Source organism: Molossus molossus, unplaced genomic scaffold, assembly GCF_014108415.1.
Source record: "Molossus molossus isolate mMolMol1 unplaced genomic scaffold, mMolMol1.p scaffold_m16_p_10, whole genome shotgun sequence".
NCBI classification, from domain to species: domain Eukaryota; kingdom Metazoa; phylum Chordata; class Mammalia; order Chiroptera; family Molossidae; genus Molossus; species Molossus molossus.
In genome coordinates, this window is record NW_023425345.1 from 78,434,509 (window position 1) to 78,451,369 (window position 16,861).

The 16,861-nt window shown below is 52.3% G+C and overlaps 1 protein-coding gene across 1 annotated transcript; it reads left to right on the top strand.

The window, feature by feature from the left end:
- Window positions 1-7,077: 7,077 nt before the first annotated feature.
- On the top strand, window positions 7,078-16,540 carry LOC118623551 (keratin, type II cytoskeletal 75). The gene is made up of 9 exons (XM_036251262.1): window positions 7,078-7,563; window positions 8,098-8,312; window positions 9,248-9,308; window positions 9,662-9,757; window positions 10,579-10,743; window positions 12,588-12,713; window positions 12,854-13,074; window positions 14,399-14,433; window positions 16,323-16,540. The coding sequence occupies exons 1-9, from the start codon at window positions 7,078-7,080 to the stop codon at window positions 16,538-16,540; spliced, it is 1,623 nt and encodes a 540-aa protein (XP_036107155.1).
- The last annotated feature ends 321 nt before the right edge of the window (window positions 16,541-16,861 follow it).

The window sequence follows — 16,861 nt, forward strand, 5'->3', positions numbered from 1 at the left end:
ACAGCTTACTGCTCTCTCCTCCCCCAGCTCTGGACTTGATCCAAGCTTCATTGTGTCTTTTCTCTTCCTGAGAGCCCTCACTAGTATCTGAAGCCTTATTTTCTCTCCTCCTTTGTTTATTCCTCGGTGATGCGTGGAATGGGATCATCTTGAGCCTGTGTTACCCTTGTCTCAAAAACTGTCTTCCAAACCTCTTCATTTGCTCATCTATGCCCAGTGCCACTCAGCAACCCAGCAGTCACTCGGCTATGCAGTGCAGATTACCTGTGCCGTAGCTGGGCTCAGCACACTACAGACCATTTAAAGGAAGGAAGGTAGATATTAGGTGTATGTCGGATTCAACTGAATCATGTGCCCACCTTAGAAAAAATCCTTCTCACTTGGAAGAGCCAGAACTACATCCATGCGCGCGTGCACACACACACACACACACACACACACACACACCCCAAAAGGCAAGGGTAACATGTGCAAAGTATGAAAGCATGTGATCAATGGCCAGTCCAACTTCAGAGAGGTTAAATGGATGTCAGTTCTTCCACAGGGAAATTTTTTTAAGAAGTAGAAAAATCATATTTTAAAACCAAATCCATAAAATACCATGATGCCTAAACAACCTTATCAAAATAGAGAGTACAGGTGCTTATCTCATAGAGACACTAAATGCTCCAGGAAAACAAAACAAACAAATGGAAAAGAATTCCATTCATTGCAGAATCACACCCTCTGTATCATTCCAGAAAAAAAAAAAATCTGCAGGAATCTCACAACATCTGCAGAGAGATGCCCTGTTTACAATTAGACCATGGAAGTCCTCTGATACCGAGTTGAGTTTTTCTTGCCAAGGTTTAAGCGTATTCCCCGGTTGCCACAAGAACGAAAAAGAAACAGGTTGGCCTTCAGCTATAATGCTTTGCCCTTTCCTCACACCTATTTCCCAGTTCATTCGTCATTTTCATTAGTCCCTGGGCTCACTTCAGGTTGACCAACTCTTGCTTAGTCACCAGTGCTTGGGGTGAATGAAAAGCTCTTTGAAGCATTCCTCTAAGAGGAATTGGTGCTCTCATTCGCCTGATAGGAGCATCCGGATCTCCCCCGGGAGGGAATCACGCAGACAGTGCTGGGGCAGCTCTGCCTGTGGGGTCATCAGCACCCTAGCCCCTCTGCAGAAGGGAGGTGAGAGCCGTGTCCTGCCGCTCGGGTGTCGCCTGCACCACAGACATGGTGTTGGTCTGTTCGGTGGAAACTATTTCATCCCATCAGATTCCATAAATATTCGGGTTTGCACCCCAGGAGCCTTCTGCAAAGCTGCTCATCAACTGCACCTCGAGCGCACACAAACAGAGCTGGCGACTTGAAAGAGTCCTCTACCGAGTCCTTTACAGAGAAAAGCCAATTCTGTAATAACAAGTCACGGGCTGTAACTTTCATCCCTCTGTGTCTGGGCTTTTGAATATTTACACCTCGTAAATCAGGCAACCGAGAGATGCCCATTCTCTAGTGACCTTGAGCCAATCTCTCCCAACTGAATGACTCATGGCTTCCCAGCACCATTGTCGCTGTCACCGTTGTCACCGTGGGTGTGTGCTCGCTCGGTGCCTGCAGGCCAGAATGGGGCAGGGACTCCTAGGCCAAGGCTGGTGGCCCACGGTCTCGGCCCTCTGGGAGATGGTGAACAACACCACACCACATCCAGAAGCTTCTGCCTGTGTAAACACCCAGGTCAGTGATGCATCACCGAGATTTCTCAGACAGAAAGGAAGGTAGGTGTGCATTCAGCAGATAAACACAGTCCCGTCTTAAGAATTCCTGGATGGCGTCACTCTGTGATTTATCTGTGAGAAATGCTAAACCAAGCCGGCTCCACGACCTCTCCTCCCATGCTCAGGAGGCTGCGTCCTTTCTGTGGTCCTGAAATGGGCCCCCAGGGCTGACAGGGAGAGCAGGGCTCATCTGAAGGCTCGGCTTCTGTCCTGTGAGCAGTCATGCCACTCCCGGCCAGGAAGAGCTGCAGGGGCGCCACATCTCACCCCCACTTTCGTCTCCCAGCAGTGTCCCTATATGGCGGCTCCTGAGCACCAACCAGGGAGACTTGGTGAAATGCTCCAATCCTGGGAACAAATGAGGCCATTGAAGAGGTCAGAGGTGACTGGCCCAGATGCACCTGGAGCCCTCTTGTCTAAATTCCTTTAGTAGCTTTCTGTGGGGGTGCAACATAAGGGCCCTTGAGATGCTGGCATTGCACCCACCCTCTCTCTATAGGGGCACCGACTGTGTTTCCCAGGCAATGGGGAGCTTTTCTCCCTGGACTCTATGATGCAGGGGAGGCTTGGGGAAAATGTGGGCATCAGGAGCTCAGCCTCAGCCACCAAACAGCCACTTCTAAGGGCTCCTTCAGGCACTAAAACACTGTTTCTGCTGCTTTGCTTTCTTCTCTGTCCTGTGCACCCAGTCGGCAACACTCGTGTGCGGATCATTGTTTTGTGAAGGTTCCTAAGACATGTGCGTCCATGCACCTGCGTGCCTGTTGGATGTGTCTGAAGGACTTGGCCATGGAGGGAAGGGGCTGCTCCATCTTGCTTCTCTTAAACACACGTTTGGACAGAAAAAGCACCCAATTTTGCTGCTAAAATTGACCGAAGGGGACTTGAGGGTTGCCTGCCCAACTGAACAAGGCTCTACACCTGCTCATCAAATTTGGGCCCAAGTGAAACACCTGGTTATATCAGTGGCAAAGGGAGTGGATCAGGTGAGGTCTGGCCATGTGCAAGTACATGTCCTGAGTCCTGACTCCTGGTGGCTTCTTGAGATCAGTGGGCACATTCAGTCCCGTTGGGGAGCAGTATTGCCACTGAGTCCAGGAACAACAAAGTGGTCCATGAGGTGGAGGGCCTGACCCCACAGAGGCAGGCTGGGTGCACCTCGAGATGCCAAATATTGAGGAAGTCTGCTGCCCTGACGTGAATAGTCCAGGCTGAAAGGTTCCTGTGTGAGAGTCTCAGGTCTCAGCACAGAAGAACTGTCCTCTCTACACTCAGCGCCTGGGAGCTGTGAACGGGAGACCCAGGCCGTGACTGCGCCCCCAAGGGCCTCCCTCCCTGTCAGTGTGCGCGCCAGGAGGGGAGGCCCCGTCTGCCCGTTCGGTGCTCTGCCGCCTGTGCAGAACAGTGAACACCTGGCACAGAGTATTTGCTAATAAACATTTATTAACTACAGACAGGACTCTCCCAGATAGTTGGAGAGAGCCGTCTGGGGGGATCCAGCTTTTGAGGGACTGGGGTGAGTGGCTGGGGCCTGGGGCCTTAGACTCTGCGCATAGGGACCCTGCTCTGTGCGGTGGGCGAGCCTGCTCTAGGGGTTTACTAATTCCTTCTGTCCTGGTCCAGCCTGCTCTCCTCTGGCCTGGACCTGGCTGGAAGCTGAAGCTCCGTGGTGCCCTCCCCACTCCCTCGGCCTTGAGAGGCCTACCCCCATGCCTCCTCTCCTCACACCCTCCACAGCCCTGGCTCCACCTGGCCCAGTCTCCTTGAGATCCACCACAGCCGAAGGCCTCGGGGTTCCTCTGGGGATGGCAGAGACCTCCCTGAGCAGGATGGGTAGGGAACAAGGAAACCAAAGAGCGGCACTCCCAGCCCTGGGCACCAGGACACATACCATCGCTCCTGAACCCACCACTCCCCAAAACCTCTAGAAAACGCCTCCCGGAAAAACCCCACCACACAAAGTTGGAGACTTGGGAGATTTAGAGAACAGAAAGAAATGCATCACTCTTCTTTAAGTTAGACAACTGTGTCGAGTCAACTTCTGCCACAATTCCATCTGTGAAGCACCCCTCACCCTCAGGGGTGAAGTCACACTCAGACCGCCAGGAAACCAGGGCAGGTGGGGAATGCACCTACGTGCCAGCCGCGCACAGTCTTGTCGGGGAACGGGCATCAGGGGTTGGTGCCTGGGCACCGTCCACCTGAGAAGGCTTCTTGGGGGTGGGTTCTAAGTAGAAAAATAATGGAGGTTAAAATCAAAGCTCAAACCCCCTGGGCAGGAAGGAAGAAGGCGCTCACAGTCTCGAGTGTCCGGGTTTTAAAGGCGGTAGTGACCCAGGTCGTCAGGTCGAGGTGTCCATGTAGACATTGTCCACCTTGCGAAACGTCAGGTTGTGTTGGGGCTGGGGACCCGGGCTTGTGAAGGAATTCACAACAGAGAAGAGAGAAAAGGGAGGACGTGTATTCACTCCCCACAGCCAGGGACAGGACCTACGCCCTGACTGGCAACACAGGGCTGAGCAGAAAGAGTGAGTTGCTCTCATACTGGCGGCTTTTGGGGAGTAAAGGGCAGATGCGCCATGGAGGTTTGTTATCATCTCTTCTGGAGCCTGTAAAATACGCCAGGAGAAAGGAGAGAAGGAATGTGGGCCGCGGCTGGTCACCAGTGAGTCGCAGTCACGGTCCAGTGTTCCAGGGTGCAGGTGGCCCCCCTTGTCCTCAGGTCAGGGGAACGGACGGCATTCCAGAGGTCAGCTTCCGAGGACCACAGCTCCAGCCAGCCTAAAAAAGGCTTTTCCTCAGTCAGAACGAAACAATCACGACCAACACTGTAAAGGGTGATTCACATCTTTCTAACTATGGCTAGTGCCGCACCATGATTGGTTTTCTTACTCTTCTAATATTTTCTATTCATTCTAATATCCTTCCTGCCCCTTTCAGTTGGACAGAAAGGCAGTTTGAAGTTACAGACACCCACCATCTCCGCATTTAATTACCGGGTGCTTCTCATAAATTGTGGGGAAAAGCGTAAAAAAAGAAGTCTTTCTTCTGTCCTTTACAGTAAAGGTGGCAAAGACGGTCAAAGGTCCCAAAAGAGGGAGTGAGGAAGACAGGGAGGTAAAAGACTTATCAATTCCTATCTACCTCACAGAAGTCAGTGAGTGAGACAGTCTTGCTTTGGAAACACCAGTCTAGGTGGAAAAGCGAGCGAGCGGAGGCCGAGAGAAGCGAGAATGGAAAAGGATGGAAGGCAGTGCTGAGGCCCCAGGCCCCGGGGCCGGGGGGGTGGCCCAGGAGGAAAGGCAGGTGGAGCCAGCTTCCCCCCGGGATGCTTGCTGGGAGACAGCTGTGGCAGCTCCGTCCCCACAGGCAGGCGCGCTGAGGCGCTCCCCGGCCTCCACTCTGTTTCACGGGAGGCTCTGCGGGGTTTAGTCAGCATGGCTCAGGAAACAAGTGTTCCTTCTTCTGGGAGAAAGGTAATCCTGCAAGGAGTCCTGAAAACAAAGACAATTATTCTTTCCACCCAGACGCACGCACCACCCCAGCTAGGACCCGGGAGCGCTGGCCAGCAGGTGAGAGAACTCCCGTGCTCCTCTTGGCCTGTATCAACAAAAGCTATGATTCAGAGGTTCCCCGTGGAAACGGAGACTCTCAAACAATCTCCCAGTGGAGCAGAGGCCCACCCCCTGGCTGGCTCCTAGGAGGAAATAGCTCAGACGGCAGAGATCCGCCACTCCAAGTGGCCAGCCCGGGGGTCGCCGTGTGCCTCTGCAGGGCAGCTCTGTGGCAGGACCGTGGACTCTCGCTCTGCGTCCCACTGGCTGGGCAGTATCCACCTGCTTGCTTCACTGTTCAGGAACTCAGTGTCCTCATCCACAAAAGGGAGACTGAACACATGTCTGTTCCTCTTCACTGCCATCCTTCAAAACCACTGCAAAGAGTGAGCAAGATAAAAGGAGATCTAACCATGTCTCTGTCGGACTCCCCCAGGCTAGAGATGGGGAGATGAGAGGCAGATAAAAGGGGAACCAGGAGCCCTGTAGACGCTTCAGTTTTAGCCAGATGGGGGAGGGAGGGCACAGTCAACAAGACTACCAGGGCAAAAAGAAAAAACCCTCTACTTGGTGCAACCTCTGGAGCTCTTTGATGAAGGATTAAAGGGTGGGGACCCCTGGCCCTCAGTAGGAGGAGTGACCAGTCTGGGAGATGTCTGGAATAAAGCAGCCTCAAACAGAGCTGGAAGGTGGGGCTTTGCTGTCTACCTACCACCTCTTCATTACCTAATGGGCTTCAGCGTTGTCTTCCCAGCAAGACCGCGAGTCCGCTGTAAAAGAAAAAGAATGCGTGTTGTTCTTCTTTCAAACTTGCCGTGGGATGGACACGCCACTGGCACTGTTTGTACTCGCTGATAATGTCAGAGGAGAGAGGACTCAACATCTACTCAGCCCTCACAAGGCCGAGGCGTTGCAAACGTTGTTTTCACACAAGAAGGCTCGTCACCCAAACGAAGGCTCAGGGAAGTTCGTGACTGGCTGAAGTTCTCACGACAAGTACACGGCAGACCTGGGGTTCAACCCTGTCTGTCTCCTCTCTCCACGGTAGGCAGTCGTCGGCCACGTTGCAGTGGATGGGCGGGGCACACGCGCACATTCATGCTCCAGAATATTCTGTGACCTGAACTACAGAGATGGCAGCTCACGAGTAAATCCAAGGTGCAGTCAAAACTGGGTGGGTTCTGGGAAAGATGCGTGTAGAGCAGGATTTTCAAGATCCGGAGGGACAGCGTGGTGGGAGGAGGGGGCTGGCAACAATAACTGAGAAAACGCACTGGGATGGGAAGCACAGCGAAGGGATAAGAAGGAACAAGAAACAGTCCGTCGCAGTCCCTTGTAATGACACAAGATGTTTGGACAGGAGGGAGTCAGTCCCAGGCCTAAGAAAGCGGTTTGGAAATGAGGCAGTGTTTCTTGAATCCATTATAAGATGCATAATTAAGACATGACTGAAAGCAATTAATGTAGTTCTCATTCATCTGCTGATCAAGTTGCAACTGGAAAGCAGTTTCCACGTGGGGGAGGCGTGCCGGGGAACCAACCAGTGGCTCGTACACCGTTTCCAGAGGGAAGCCGAGTGTGAGCTCAGGGTTGGCAAATGCCTCGGAGATGCCATCAGAGGCCTCCATGGGCACTGCCCCGCCCCTCCCGGGGGCCCATAAAAGCCAAGGGTCTTGGGGCTTCCCCAGATACCCTGTCTATTCCATCCCCCTTCACACGCACCCACACAGGAGCTCTTCTTGCCCCCTCTCTCCGCCACCATGTCCAGGCAGTCCGCCGTCACTTTTCAGACCAGCAGCTGCAGGGGCTTCAGCACCGGCTTAGCCTCCGGGCGTCCCCGCTTCAGCTCAGCCTCCGTGGCCCGCAGCACAGGGGGGAGCGGAGGGCTGGGAAGAATCAGTGGTCCAGGGGCCGGCTTTGGAAGCCGCAGCCTCTACAACCTAGGGGGGACCAAGCGGGTCTCGATTGGTGGGAGTAGCAACAACTTCCGGGGTGGCTTTGGTGGCAGGGCAAGCAGTGGGTTTGGGGTCAGCAGTGGCTTTGGCTATGGAGGTGGAGTGGGAGGGGGCTATGGGGCTCCTGGCTTCCCCGTCTGCCCCCCTGGAGGCATCCAAGAAGTCACCGTCAACCACAGTCTCCTGACTCCCCTCAACCTACAAATCGACCCCACCATCCAGCGAGTGCGGAAAGAGGAGCGGGAGCAGATCAAGACCCTCAACAACAAGTTCGCCTCCTTCATCGACAAGGTGAGGCGGGAGCTGCACCTGCTCCACGGGGCTGGGCTGGCAGCACCTCTTGGAGAGGCCGCCCAGAGGGGAAGCAGCAGGGCAACGGCCCCCCTGTGAGAGCACAGCTGATTATCCGTACCTGCCGGGGGCGGGGGGGGGGGCAGCTTGCTCCAGGGACCTTGTGGAAATTTCTCCATTTTCTCCTTGGGAGCATGTGGGCTGGTTCAGTCAACACTGGGGAAAGTTGAGCTGTTCTCTGCAGGGGGAGTTTCCACTAAGCTAACTAACCTAACCCAGAACAGGCATTGTCCAGACTGTCAACCCAAGAATACAGGCTCCCCTCAGAGGCCTCTACGCCCCACTACACTAGTTCTATAGAAGCCCCTGAGAACCTCGGGGTAACTTCAGGGGCATTCTCATTTTGACTTGGAGTTGTCGATTAAATAGTTGACATATGGGTGTCAAGTGAAGAGCATACTTTTCTTCTTTCCATTATTAACTCTCAATCCTCCCCTGGGTCTCAGGATTTCATTCTCCTCTTTCCCACTCCAGGTGCGCTTCCTGGAGCAGCAGAACAAGGTCCTGGAGACCAAGTGGAGCCTGCTGCAGGAGCAGGGCACCAAGACCGTGAGGCAGAACCTGGAGCCCTTCTTCGACGCCTACCTCAGTGACCTCCGCCGGCAGCTGGACAGCGTCACCACCGAGAGAGGCAGGCTGGACGCCGAGCTCAGGAACATGCAGGACGTAGTAGAAGATTTCAAAGTCAGGTAAGTGGGAGATGGGCTTCCGGTCGCACGCAGTCATTTCAGGGCTCTTCTTTATGAGTCCCATAGACGTGCAAAGGAGCAAATGCCAGTACCAGCCGGGAGGTTTGGAATTTTTAGTCATTATCCCATGAGAGGAAGACAGCGTGGTGGGAGGTAACATAGGTACCCTTATCCCATGCATCACTATGAACAAGAAGCCGATTCTTACCTGTCTATGCAACCACAGAGGGATGCTGTATCATCTGACAGAATATTGTTACTCTGGAAAGCATAATATTATTTGAAGGTCAGCATATTATTGACCCCACTGGGCATGTCTGTGATTGAGATGGCTTGCATTTCCAGGATGCACACTAGTGTATAAATGAGGCAATGTGGTCCTCCTTGGAGGACGGGCTATTATCCAGGCTGCAGGAGGTGAGGTGCCCAGTGAAAGGGGGTGGTCCTCACCAACCTCTTTGCTGCCTTGCCCTTGGTTTCTGAGTTAGAGCTACACCTACTCACTAAACGCACACTGCTCCAAAGGCCGTCCTGAGTTACAGTGAAAATCTACTGAAATCTACCAGGAACAGTGTCCCGAACAAAGTTTATAGCAGGCACGTAAGGCAGCAACGTTTTTTAAAGATTGGAATTATACATCTCTAAGAAGATGGAGGTGCCTACATACATATTTCTATTTCTATAAGTTCCATGCCCACCTTCTAGTCTTACAGAGGGAGGAAGAAGAAAAAAACTTCTGGCAGAAGAAATTATTCTTCTTTTATAGAGGGAGAAATAGAGGTTAAGTGAATCACCCAAAGTCAACCGCAGGTTAGCAGAAGAGCTGGAGGAGATTCAAGGTCTCCTAGCTATTGTTGCATCCAGAACCCTCCTCCTCAGCCTGGGACAAGCTCCATTCACACCTTGCTCAATACACGCCCCCTCTCTGCTTACAGGTATGAGGACGAAATTAACAAGCGCACTGCTTCTGAGAATGAGTTTGTGGCCCTGAAGAAGGTGGGTGGAAATGTCTCTCAAAGAAGATTCCTAACTGAATCTTGGAGTGTAGGGTGACCCAACGCTTGGGCCACCTAAGAAATGTCACACAACCTAGAGACTATTTGAAGAACTCAAACCTGCCCAAATGCTCCCTCTGCATTATGGCCCCGCAGCCCCTGCTTAGGGTTCTGTTAGCCCAGGGAAGCCAGGCCTCCAGTTCTCAGCAGTCACCCACCCCCACGCCCCCAACCCCAGATGCAGAGTTTGCTAAAACCCAACCTAGAAGGGCCAGGGAGGAGTCTGCTCAGCTTCTCTTGGACTTGCCGCTTGTGGCCGGGGTCTCTGAGGAGCATCCGATGCTGTTGTTCCAGGATGTGGACGCCGCCTACATGAACAGGGTGGAGCTGGAGGCCAAGGTCAGCTGTCTGACCGACGAGATCAACTTCTTGCGGATGCTCTATGAGGAAGTAAGAGCCTGCAAATGTGTTGACCCCTCCTAGGTCTGGCCCCTGGAAAGAAAAGGATGCTGCAGAAAGCAACATCCCCCCACCACTCCCCACCCAGCACTGTGACCCAGATGTTCCAAGCTGGGGTTTGGAAGGTTGGGGGACCCAGGACAACTGCTTGAAATCTTGTCACACTAAAGCCTCCTCCAGCTGTGAGGCTTATCCCCCTCACAAGGAAGGAGTGATGATTCTTGAACCCCAAGTTACTGGGTAACATTCCCAAGGAACCGAGGCCCACCTCTCCATTCCCCTTCCCAGGAAAGTTCAGAAAGGCAAGCTCTGCCTCAGCGCATGAGTCAGCTTCTTGCCCCTGAGGACGCTTCCATCTGGGCACCGGCGCTCAGAAGGCAGAGGCTTCAGCCTGTGAGGAGGGAGAGGAGCGGCAAGGGCTAAAGACATACTGTGCATGGGTGGAGGGTCTTAAAAACATTTGATCCTAAAGAAATCTTTTATGCCAGCTCATGAATCCATACATGCCATATTCAGCTGCCTGTAATTTGAATCAGAGGACACTTACCCACCCTTCATATTCAGGGAAAGCACAAAAATGAGAGTCTGGAGAAGTGATGCTGGGGACACAGTCCCGTCACACTGATCTATGACTCAGACACCTCTTGGGGATTGGCACGGGACCCCATAAATGCTGGGAGTGCCCAGGGAAGAGCAGAAGACTTCCTGCCAGGAAGCCAGAGGAGGGCTCCCTGACCTGGAGTGGTCAACCACGTGATCTCCAGATCCCTTCTTTCTATGCCTTGATGACACTAAGTCTACTGGCCCCACAGGAGCTGTCCCAGATGCAGACCCAGGTCAGCGACACGTCCGTGGTGCTGTCCATGGACAACAACCGCAGCCTGGACCTGGACAGCATCATCGCTGAGGTCAAAGCCCAGTATGAAGACATCGCCAACCGCAGCCGGGCTGAGGCTGAGTCCTGGTACCAGACCAAGGTGAGTGTGGGCACCTCCACGATAGGGTTCATAGTTCATGTTCTCTGAAGCCCCCAAACATCCTTTAACTATTAGCCAGTTTCCAGAAATATGTAGCATTTCCATCTCTTTCAACTTGGCAGAAGCATCTTTGATAACTACTATGGAAACTTAGCATGAAATGCGTTTGAAAAGCCAATCGTACATGCCGTTGTGCGGTCAGGCGATGCTAGGTGCTCAGGACAGCCACCGTCCCCACATCACCTGTGATCTGGTTGGTGGCTGGGTGAGACTCCAAAACATCTAAGAAACAGTCATAAAGCTGTTTGTAAAGGGCTTTCTTATCCAATACATGTTTACAGATCGTCTCCTACTCTATGTCAAGCAGGTTATAGAATTGTAAATCAATAAACTGCAAACAGAACCCAAGGTCTGAGAGGCAATGAAGTGAATGGACAATCTTTAAAAGGAAAAAGACAACATAAACCAAAAGCTTCCAAGAACAGGTGGGTTTTCAGTCCACTTTGGAAGCAGCAAGGGACAGAATAGTGCCAACAACGGGTAGGTGTTCAAGGCTAAGCCAGCAGATCTGTGGGGCTAGAAGGTGGAAACTAGCACTTTGCTGAGTAAGTGAGTTTGAACTGAAAGAAGGAGGTTGGGACAACCAGAGAGAGCTACTGCAGATGGCCAGAAGGTCTGGCTTAGGAGGGGTATAGTAGGCAAAGTAGTCCAACCGATAGAGCTCCCTGCCAAATTTTCGGAGGCAGCTGCTCAGCCACAAGCTGGCTCCTATCCCTTGCCTGCTCTGCACTCATGCCGTAGTCCCTACCACTGCCAGGGGGCGGGAAGGAAGAGGGTGTCAGCTGACAGGGGTGCACCTTTGATGGTGAGTGGACGTGGAATACACTTAACCCCCAAGTGGAGGGGTTGGAATTTATAGCAAATGATTTCTTTTGTTGGTGACGCCATTGTTCCCTTTGACCGTGTATATCTAGAAACAGAGAAGCTGAGCTATTCAGCACTTTCAAGCCCGACATTCGCTCAGGCAGGGCCCGGCTTTCGTTGGGAAAGGTGTGGGCTTCACTCCCGTCTGCTTGAGGAGACAAGGTGCATTTATTTCTCCTAAATGAGTGTGTCCTTGACGTGCACCAAGATGACATGGAGAGCTACCTGAGATGGAAGATTCTGGTACAAAGTCTTCAGAACTGGGCTCTCCACAGCCTCGGCTCCATCCAACACCATTTCCTTGCATGTCATCCCTGTTTCCCCAGACTGGTGTCTCGAGGGTTACCACTCTTCATGATCACAATTGGTCTGGATATATGTTCTGTGACCAGGGACCAAGTCCCCTAGAGCTCACCACACTTCTTCCTGCCCCAGGTCCTCGAATAGGCTATTTCCCACCTGGTCTGGGACGGTCTCTCCTGGCCAGTCACTTAGCTCCCTCCCTCCCATACTTCAGAGCACAGCTCGAGCATCTCCATCTTTGGAAAGACTTCCCTGATCGTCACCCCCACTTCCATATCTAGGTCAGATTCCTTAATTATACTCTTGTAGGATTCTGTTATTTCCTAAGGGGTGCTTAACAGTTTGGAACTGTATCTTCAACAATATGCTGATTTGGATAATGTCTATCTCCCCCAATAAACTGTAAGCAGGGGTCTATGTTCTTCATAATATTCCCAGAGCCTAGTACCTGCCCATCAAATAGATGTGCTCAAGAAACATCGCCTGACACAGATGAGCCAGGGAATGTGTGAGCAGTGAGTGGCGGGCCTGCGGTGGCACTGCGGGCAGGCTGTGCACACAGGGAGTGCCAGCCCAGGCATTGGCTGAGATGACTGACTCTGCTCTGGTTCCTTCAGTATGAGGAGCTGCAGGTCACAGCGGGCAGGCATGGCGATGATCTTCGAAACACCAAACAAGAGATCTCTGAGATGAACCGGATAATCCAGAGGCTGAGAGCCGAGATTGACAACATGAAGAAGCAGGTAAAGTTTGGGCAGGGCCAAGAACTCCCTGTGCACTCATTTCTTCTGGGTCGTTCTGCCATGTGTGCAGACTCCAGCCAAGAAGCACCACATGTCCGGGGGCTACCAGTAGGGGTCATGGCTTCTTCCTTTCCTCACAGTGTTCCAGCCTGCAGACGGCCATTGCTGATGCGGAACAGCGCGGAGAACTGGCCCTCAAGGACGCACGAGCCAAGCTGGTGGACCTGGAGGAGGCCCTGCAGAAGGCCAAGCAGGACATGGCCCGGCTGCTTCGGGAGTATCAGGAGCTGATGAACGTCAAGCTGGCCCTGGACGTGGAGATCGCCACCTACCGCAAGCTGCTGGAGGGCGAGGAGTGCAGGTGAGGGCAGAGGCAGTAACTCCATCCCACCTGCCTGGCCATTCCCAGGGGCTCAGGTTGCTGCAGCTCCCTCTTCACCTGGAAAAGAGAGCAAAATGCAGGTGGAATTGGGTTATGACAAAGAATACGAGTGGATTATTTTTCCAGGTTAGTGAATCACTCTCAGATCCCCATGTTTGAGATACAACAACTTATGGCACCCCATAGAAATCTAGGTCTAAGTAATCAAATTCTATCAAAGGAAAAACTTGGTCACACGGCAGTGCTGGATATATGGTATAAAAGACTCTGGACTGAGAATAAATGGTCCTACGATTTAGGCTGACATGCCTGCCACTAACGGCTGTGTAACCTTAGGCAAGGCAAGTCTCCTCTCTGGCCCTCAGCGTCTTCAATGATAGAATAGACCAGGTCACATGGTCGGGCTCAGTGGGAGTTTTGTGTGACCCAGAGCAAAGTATTTAACCTCTCCATCCCTCAGTGTCCTCACCTGTAAAACAGGGATAACCATGGTTTCTGGCTCATGTTTTTAAGAGGGTTAATATAGGGATTATACATGAGGATCTGAAAACAATGCATGCTAGACAACTTAGTGGCCAAAGACATGTGCTTGGATAGCAAATGAATCTGGCTTCAAACCCAGCTTTGTGACCATGGGCAAACTAGTTAAACTGTCTGAGCTTCCATTTCTCCATCTGTAAAACCAAGATAATAGTACCTACTGAATGGGGTTGTTGAGAGAATTAAGTGGCAGAATGTAGGTAACAGGTACCCAATATTTGTTAGCTCCTTTAATGTTCTAAGTATGTGTTTATAAATGAATGCTGGTTCTGTCCTCACGATGCTAAGACAAAATTCCTCTAGCAGCAACCACGATAATAGACTGATTATTACTAGTGTTATGTTTATGACTCAGGCTCCACTCCACACCTATAATAACCTCAGCACTGCCCAGTGCACCACAAGAGTCCATTGTTGGGAGAGATTCTATGTCTTGTTCTATGACAAGTCCCGCCTTTTCAGCCAACACCAGCATATGATCTGCGTTCATTTTCATAAGGGATCTACCTAGTTTACACCAAAAATGTGTTTCTGGGATTACAGATTTTACTCCTGTGAACCTCAGACTCCACATTATTTCATTCATTCAATTATTATTTCTAATACTACTAGTATTTAAATAATTTCAACCTCCACTATTTCTGCAATAAAAGTAATAAAGGGTGTTTTAATTCATTTAAAACAATTACAGAAATATCATGTCAAATGCCCACAAGCTTCTGGACCCAGCAATAACCTCCTTCTCCCCTCTCCTTTCAATCAGGCTGAGTGGAGAGGGTGTTTCTCCGGTTAACATCTGTGAGTATGACATCCTTTGTGCCATTTGGAGTGAGTGTGAGTGGGGGATGGGAGGTGATGGGCATGCATGAGGCATTGGAGGGGATCCCACCAAAAGGGTTCATTTTGAGAGGTTTGAGGTTTTTAATTAGTTAAAAAGAGAGTCATATTAGGAAAAGTCTTCAATGTCACAATACTTACCTCTTTGCAAGTGAGAGTGCCCCAGAGGGGCGATGGAGGTTTGCTGTACTCCCTCTGCATGGGTTTGGAGACCCACGGGCCACACCGCCCATCTCCCAGGACTTCACCTTGTTCTTGCTGGGGCTGCAAGTCTAGCTCAGAGACGAGAGTTCGATGCAGACAGAATTTCTGAAAACCCCTGGTCTGCCCTCAGCCTTTGAAGGGAGCCTTCATGCTGCGCACAGGGCATGGCCCTGCAGACAGCTCCTTCCCAGAACAATTTGGGAAGAGCCCCACTGCTTGTCTCAACTCTGTAGATTATGACTGCGGAGGGTAGGCTGCCAAGGGTTTGCAAGGCACTGAGCGCACAGGAAGGCACAGCAGGTGGGGGCAGCCCCGAGAAGCAGGAGGCGTTAGCGAGCTGGCCCTGCCCTCCCGGTAAGAGCAGAAGGCGTCCCTCAGGGCTCAGTGCTGGCATCTTGAGGCCAACAGAAACGACTTCTACAACTAACTGCACAGGAGTTCAGTGTTCTCGGTGTGGGATTCACAAAATCAGCTGATTATACTGGCTGATGGTTCTAGAAGGCAGAGCCTCTTAACCACCCAGGTGTCCTTCCTTGATGTCTTTGTCTAGCGTCTCCAGGGATCCTCAAAGCTAATTTTGAGACTGGGAGGCACGACCTCTTAAGTTTCCTCTCTCTTGAAAGCACCTAAAAGTCTGCACTGGTTTCCAAGGGCTACCACAACAAAGCATGCAGACTGGGTGGCTTCAAACAACAGAAGTGTGTTGTCTCCCAGTTCTGCAGGCTAGGAACCCCACGTCCGAGTGCCAGGACCGGCTCCTTCTGAGCCTTAGGGGAGGGTCCCCCTTGCGTCTTCTGGCTTCTGGCTCCTCACTCCAATCTCGGTCTCTGTGATCAAATGGCCATTTCCTTGTGTGTCTTTCTTCACATAAGGACGTCTTTCCTCATCTTATAAAGACACTAAACATATCGGAGTAGAGCCTACCCTAATGTTTTTTCTTTGAGCTTGATTATATCTGCAAGATCCTGTTTCAAATAAGGTCACAGTTCACAGATACTGGAGGTTATGACTTCAACATATTTTTCTGAAGGACACAATTCATCCCATAGCAGAGTCTATTTTTTATTTCAATTTTCCTTCTCAAGAGCCCATAGTAGGAAACTAGACGTTTAAGGGGGTGGTGATTATAAAAGTTAGAAAACGAGCAGGCTGGGGAGGAGTAGAGGCCGAGTTGGCCGGCCAGTGGGTCGTCTGTCATCTGGTCTATCAAGAATATTCCAGCTCCGCTCTGGGATTCAGAGCACAAGGCTTTGAGCTTCCAGAAGGAAGGGAGACACCAGAGCCAGGCCCCCAGTGGGAGACGGAGACAGAACAGTGGGGAGTGTGCTGGGACCGGAGGGGAAGGCAGGTGGACTGGCAGAGGAGAGAAGTCTCCACTAAGCTCTGGAAGGAAGAGAAGGGCTCCGAGTGTGGAGGGGAGGCAGGAAGCTGTTCCGGACTGGGAGAACCCAGAGCTGCAGCCGGAGAGGACCAAGCGGAGTTACAGGACGGTGATCTCACTACACGGGCGGGGAAATTAGAAGGAGGCTAACAGCTGCCTGAGGAGACCACCCGGTCTCTACCCCAGGAACTTCAGGGTACAGGTCCTGACACCCCAGGTGTCTTCGCTCCTGCCCTTGATTCTGACCACACCTCTCTTCCGGCAGCTGTGGTCACCTCCACTGTTTCCAGTGGCTACGGCGGTGGCAGCGGCACTGGAGGTGGAAGTGGCTACTCCTTCACCACCAGCGGTGGGCACAGCTTGGGTGCAGGCCTGGGGGGCCCCGGCTTCAGTGCCAGTAGCAGCCGGGGCCTCGGGGGCAATGGCTCCAGTGTCAAGTTCGTCTCCACCACGTCCTCCAGCCGGAAGAGCTACAAACACTAAGTGCAGCCACCCCGCCCCCTCGCCCTGTCCTGAAAGCAGCTTCACCCACTGACCTGGCCTCGTGCACTCGCCCCTGGACGCCCGGGTCCTTCTCTTTCTCCCCTTCACCTGTGCTGCCAGGAAGCCTGGCATCCTGGCTGAACCCCAGTTTCCACCCTGAGCCAGCCTCTGCCCTCTCGGCAGTCCTCAGACTGCTCCCGGGGCCAAAGCACGGAGACGTTCCAGATCCACATCCAGCGTGTCCTGCGGGCTCCCCCTCCGCTCTGCCTCCCTCCCTCCAGATGCAGAAATGGGGAGTCTGGGTCTCCCAGGCCATCTTCA

Coding starts and splice junctions, on each gene's coding strand:
- LOC118623551 (XM_036251262.1), top strand. CDS start 7,078: ATGTCCAGGCAGTCCGCCGTCACTTTTCAGACCAGCAGCTGCAGGGGC. Junction 8,313..9,247: donor GTAGAAGATTTCAAAGTCAG/GTAAGTGGGAGA, acceptor CTCTGCTTACAG/GTATGAGGACGAAATTAACA. Junction 13,075..14,398: donor CTGGAGGGCGAGGAGTGCAG/GTGAGGGCAGAG, acceptor CCTTTCAATCAG/GCTGAGTGGAGAGGGTGTTT.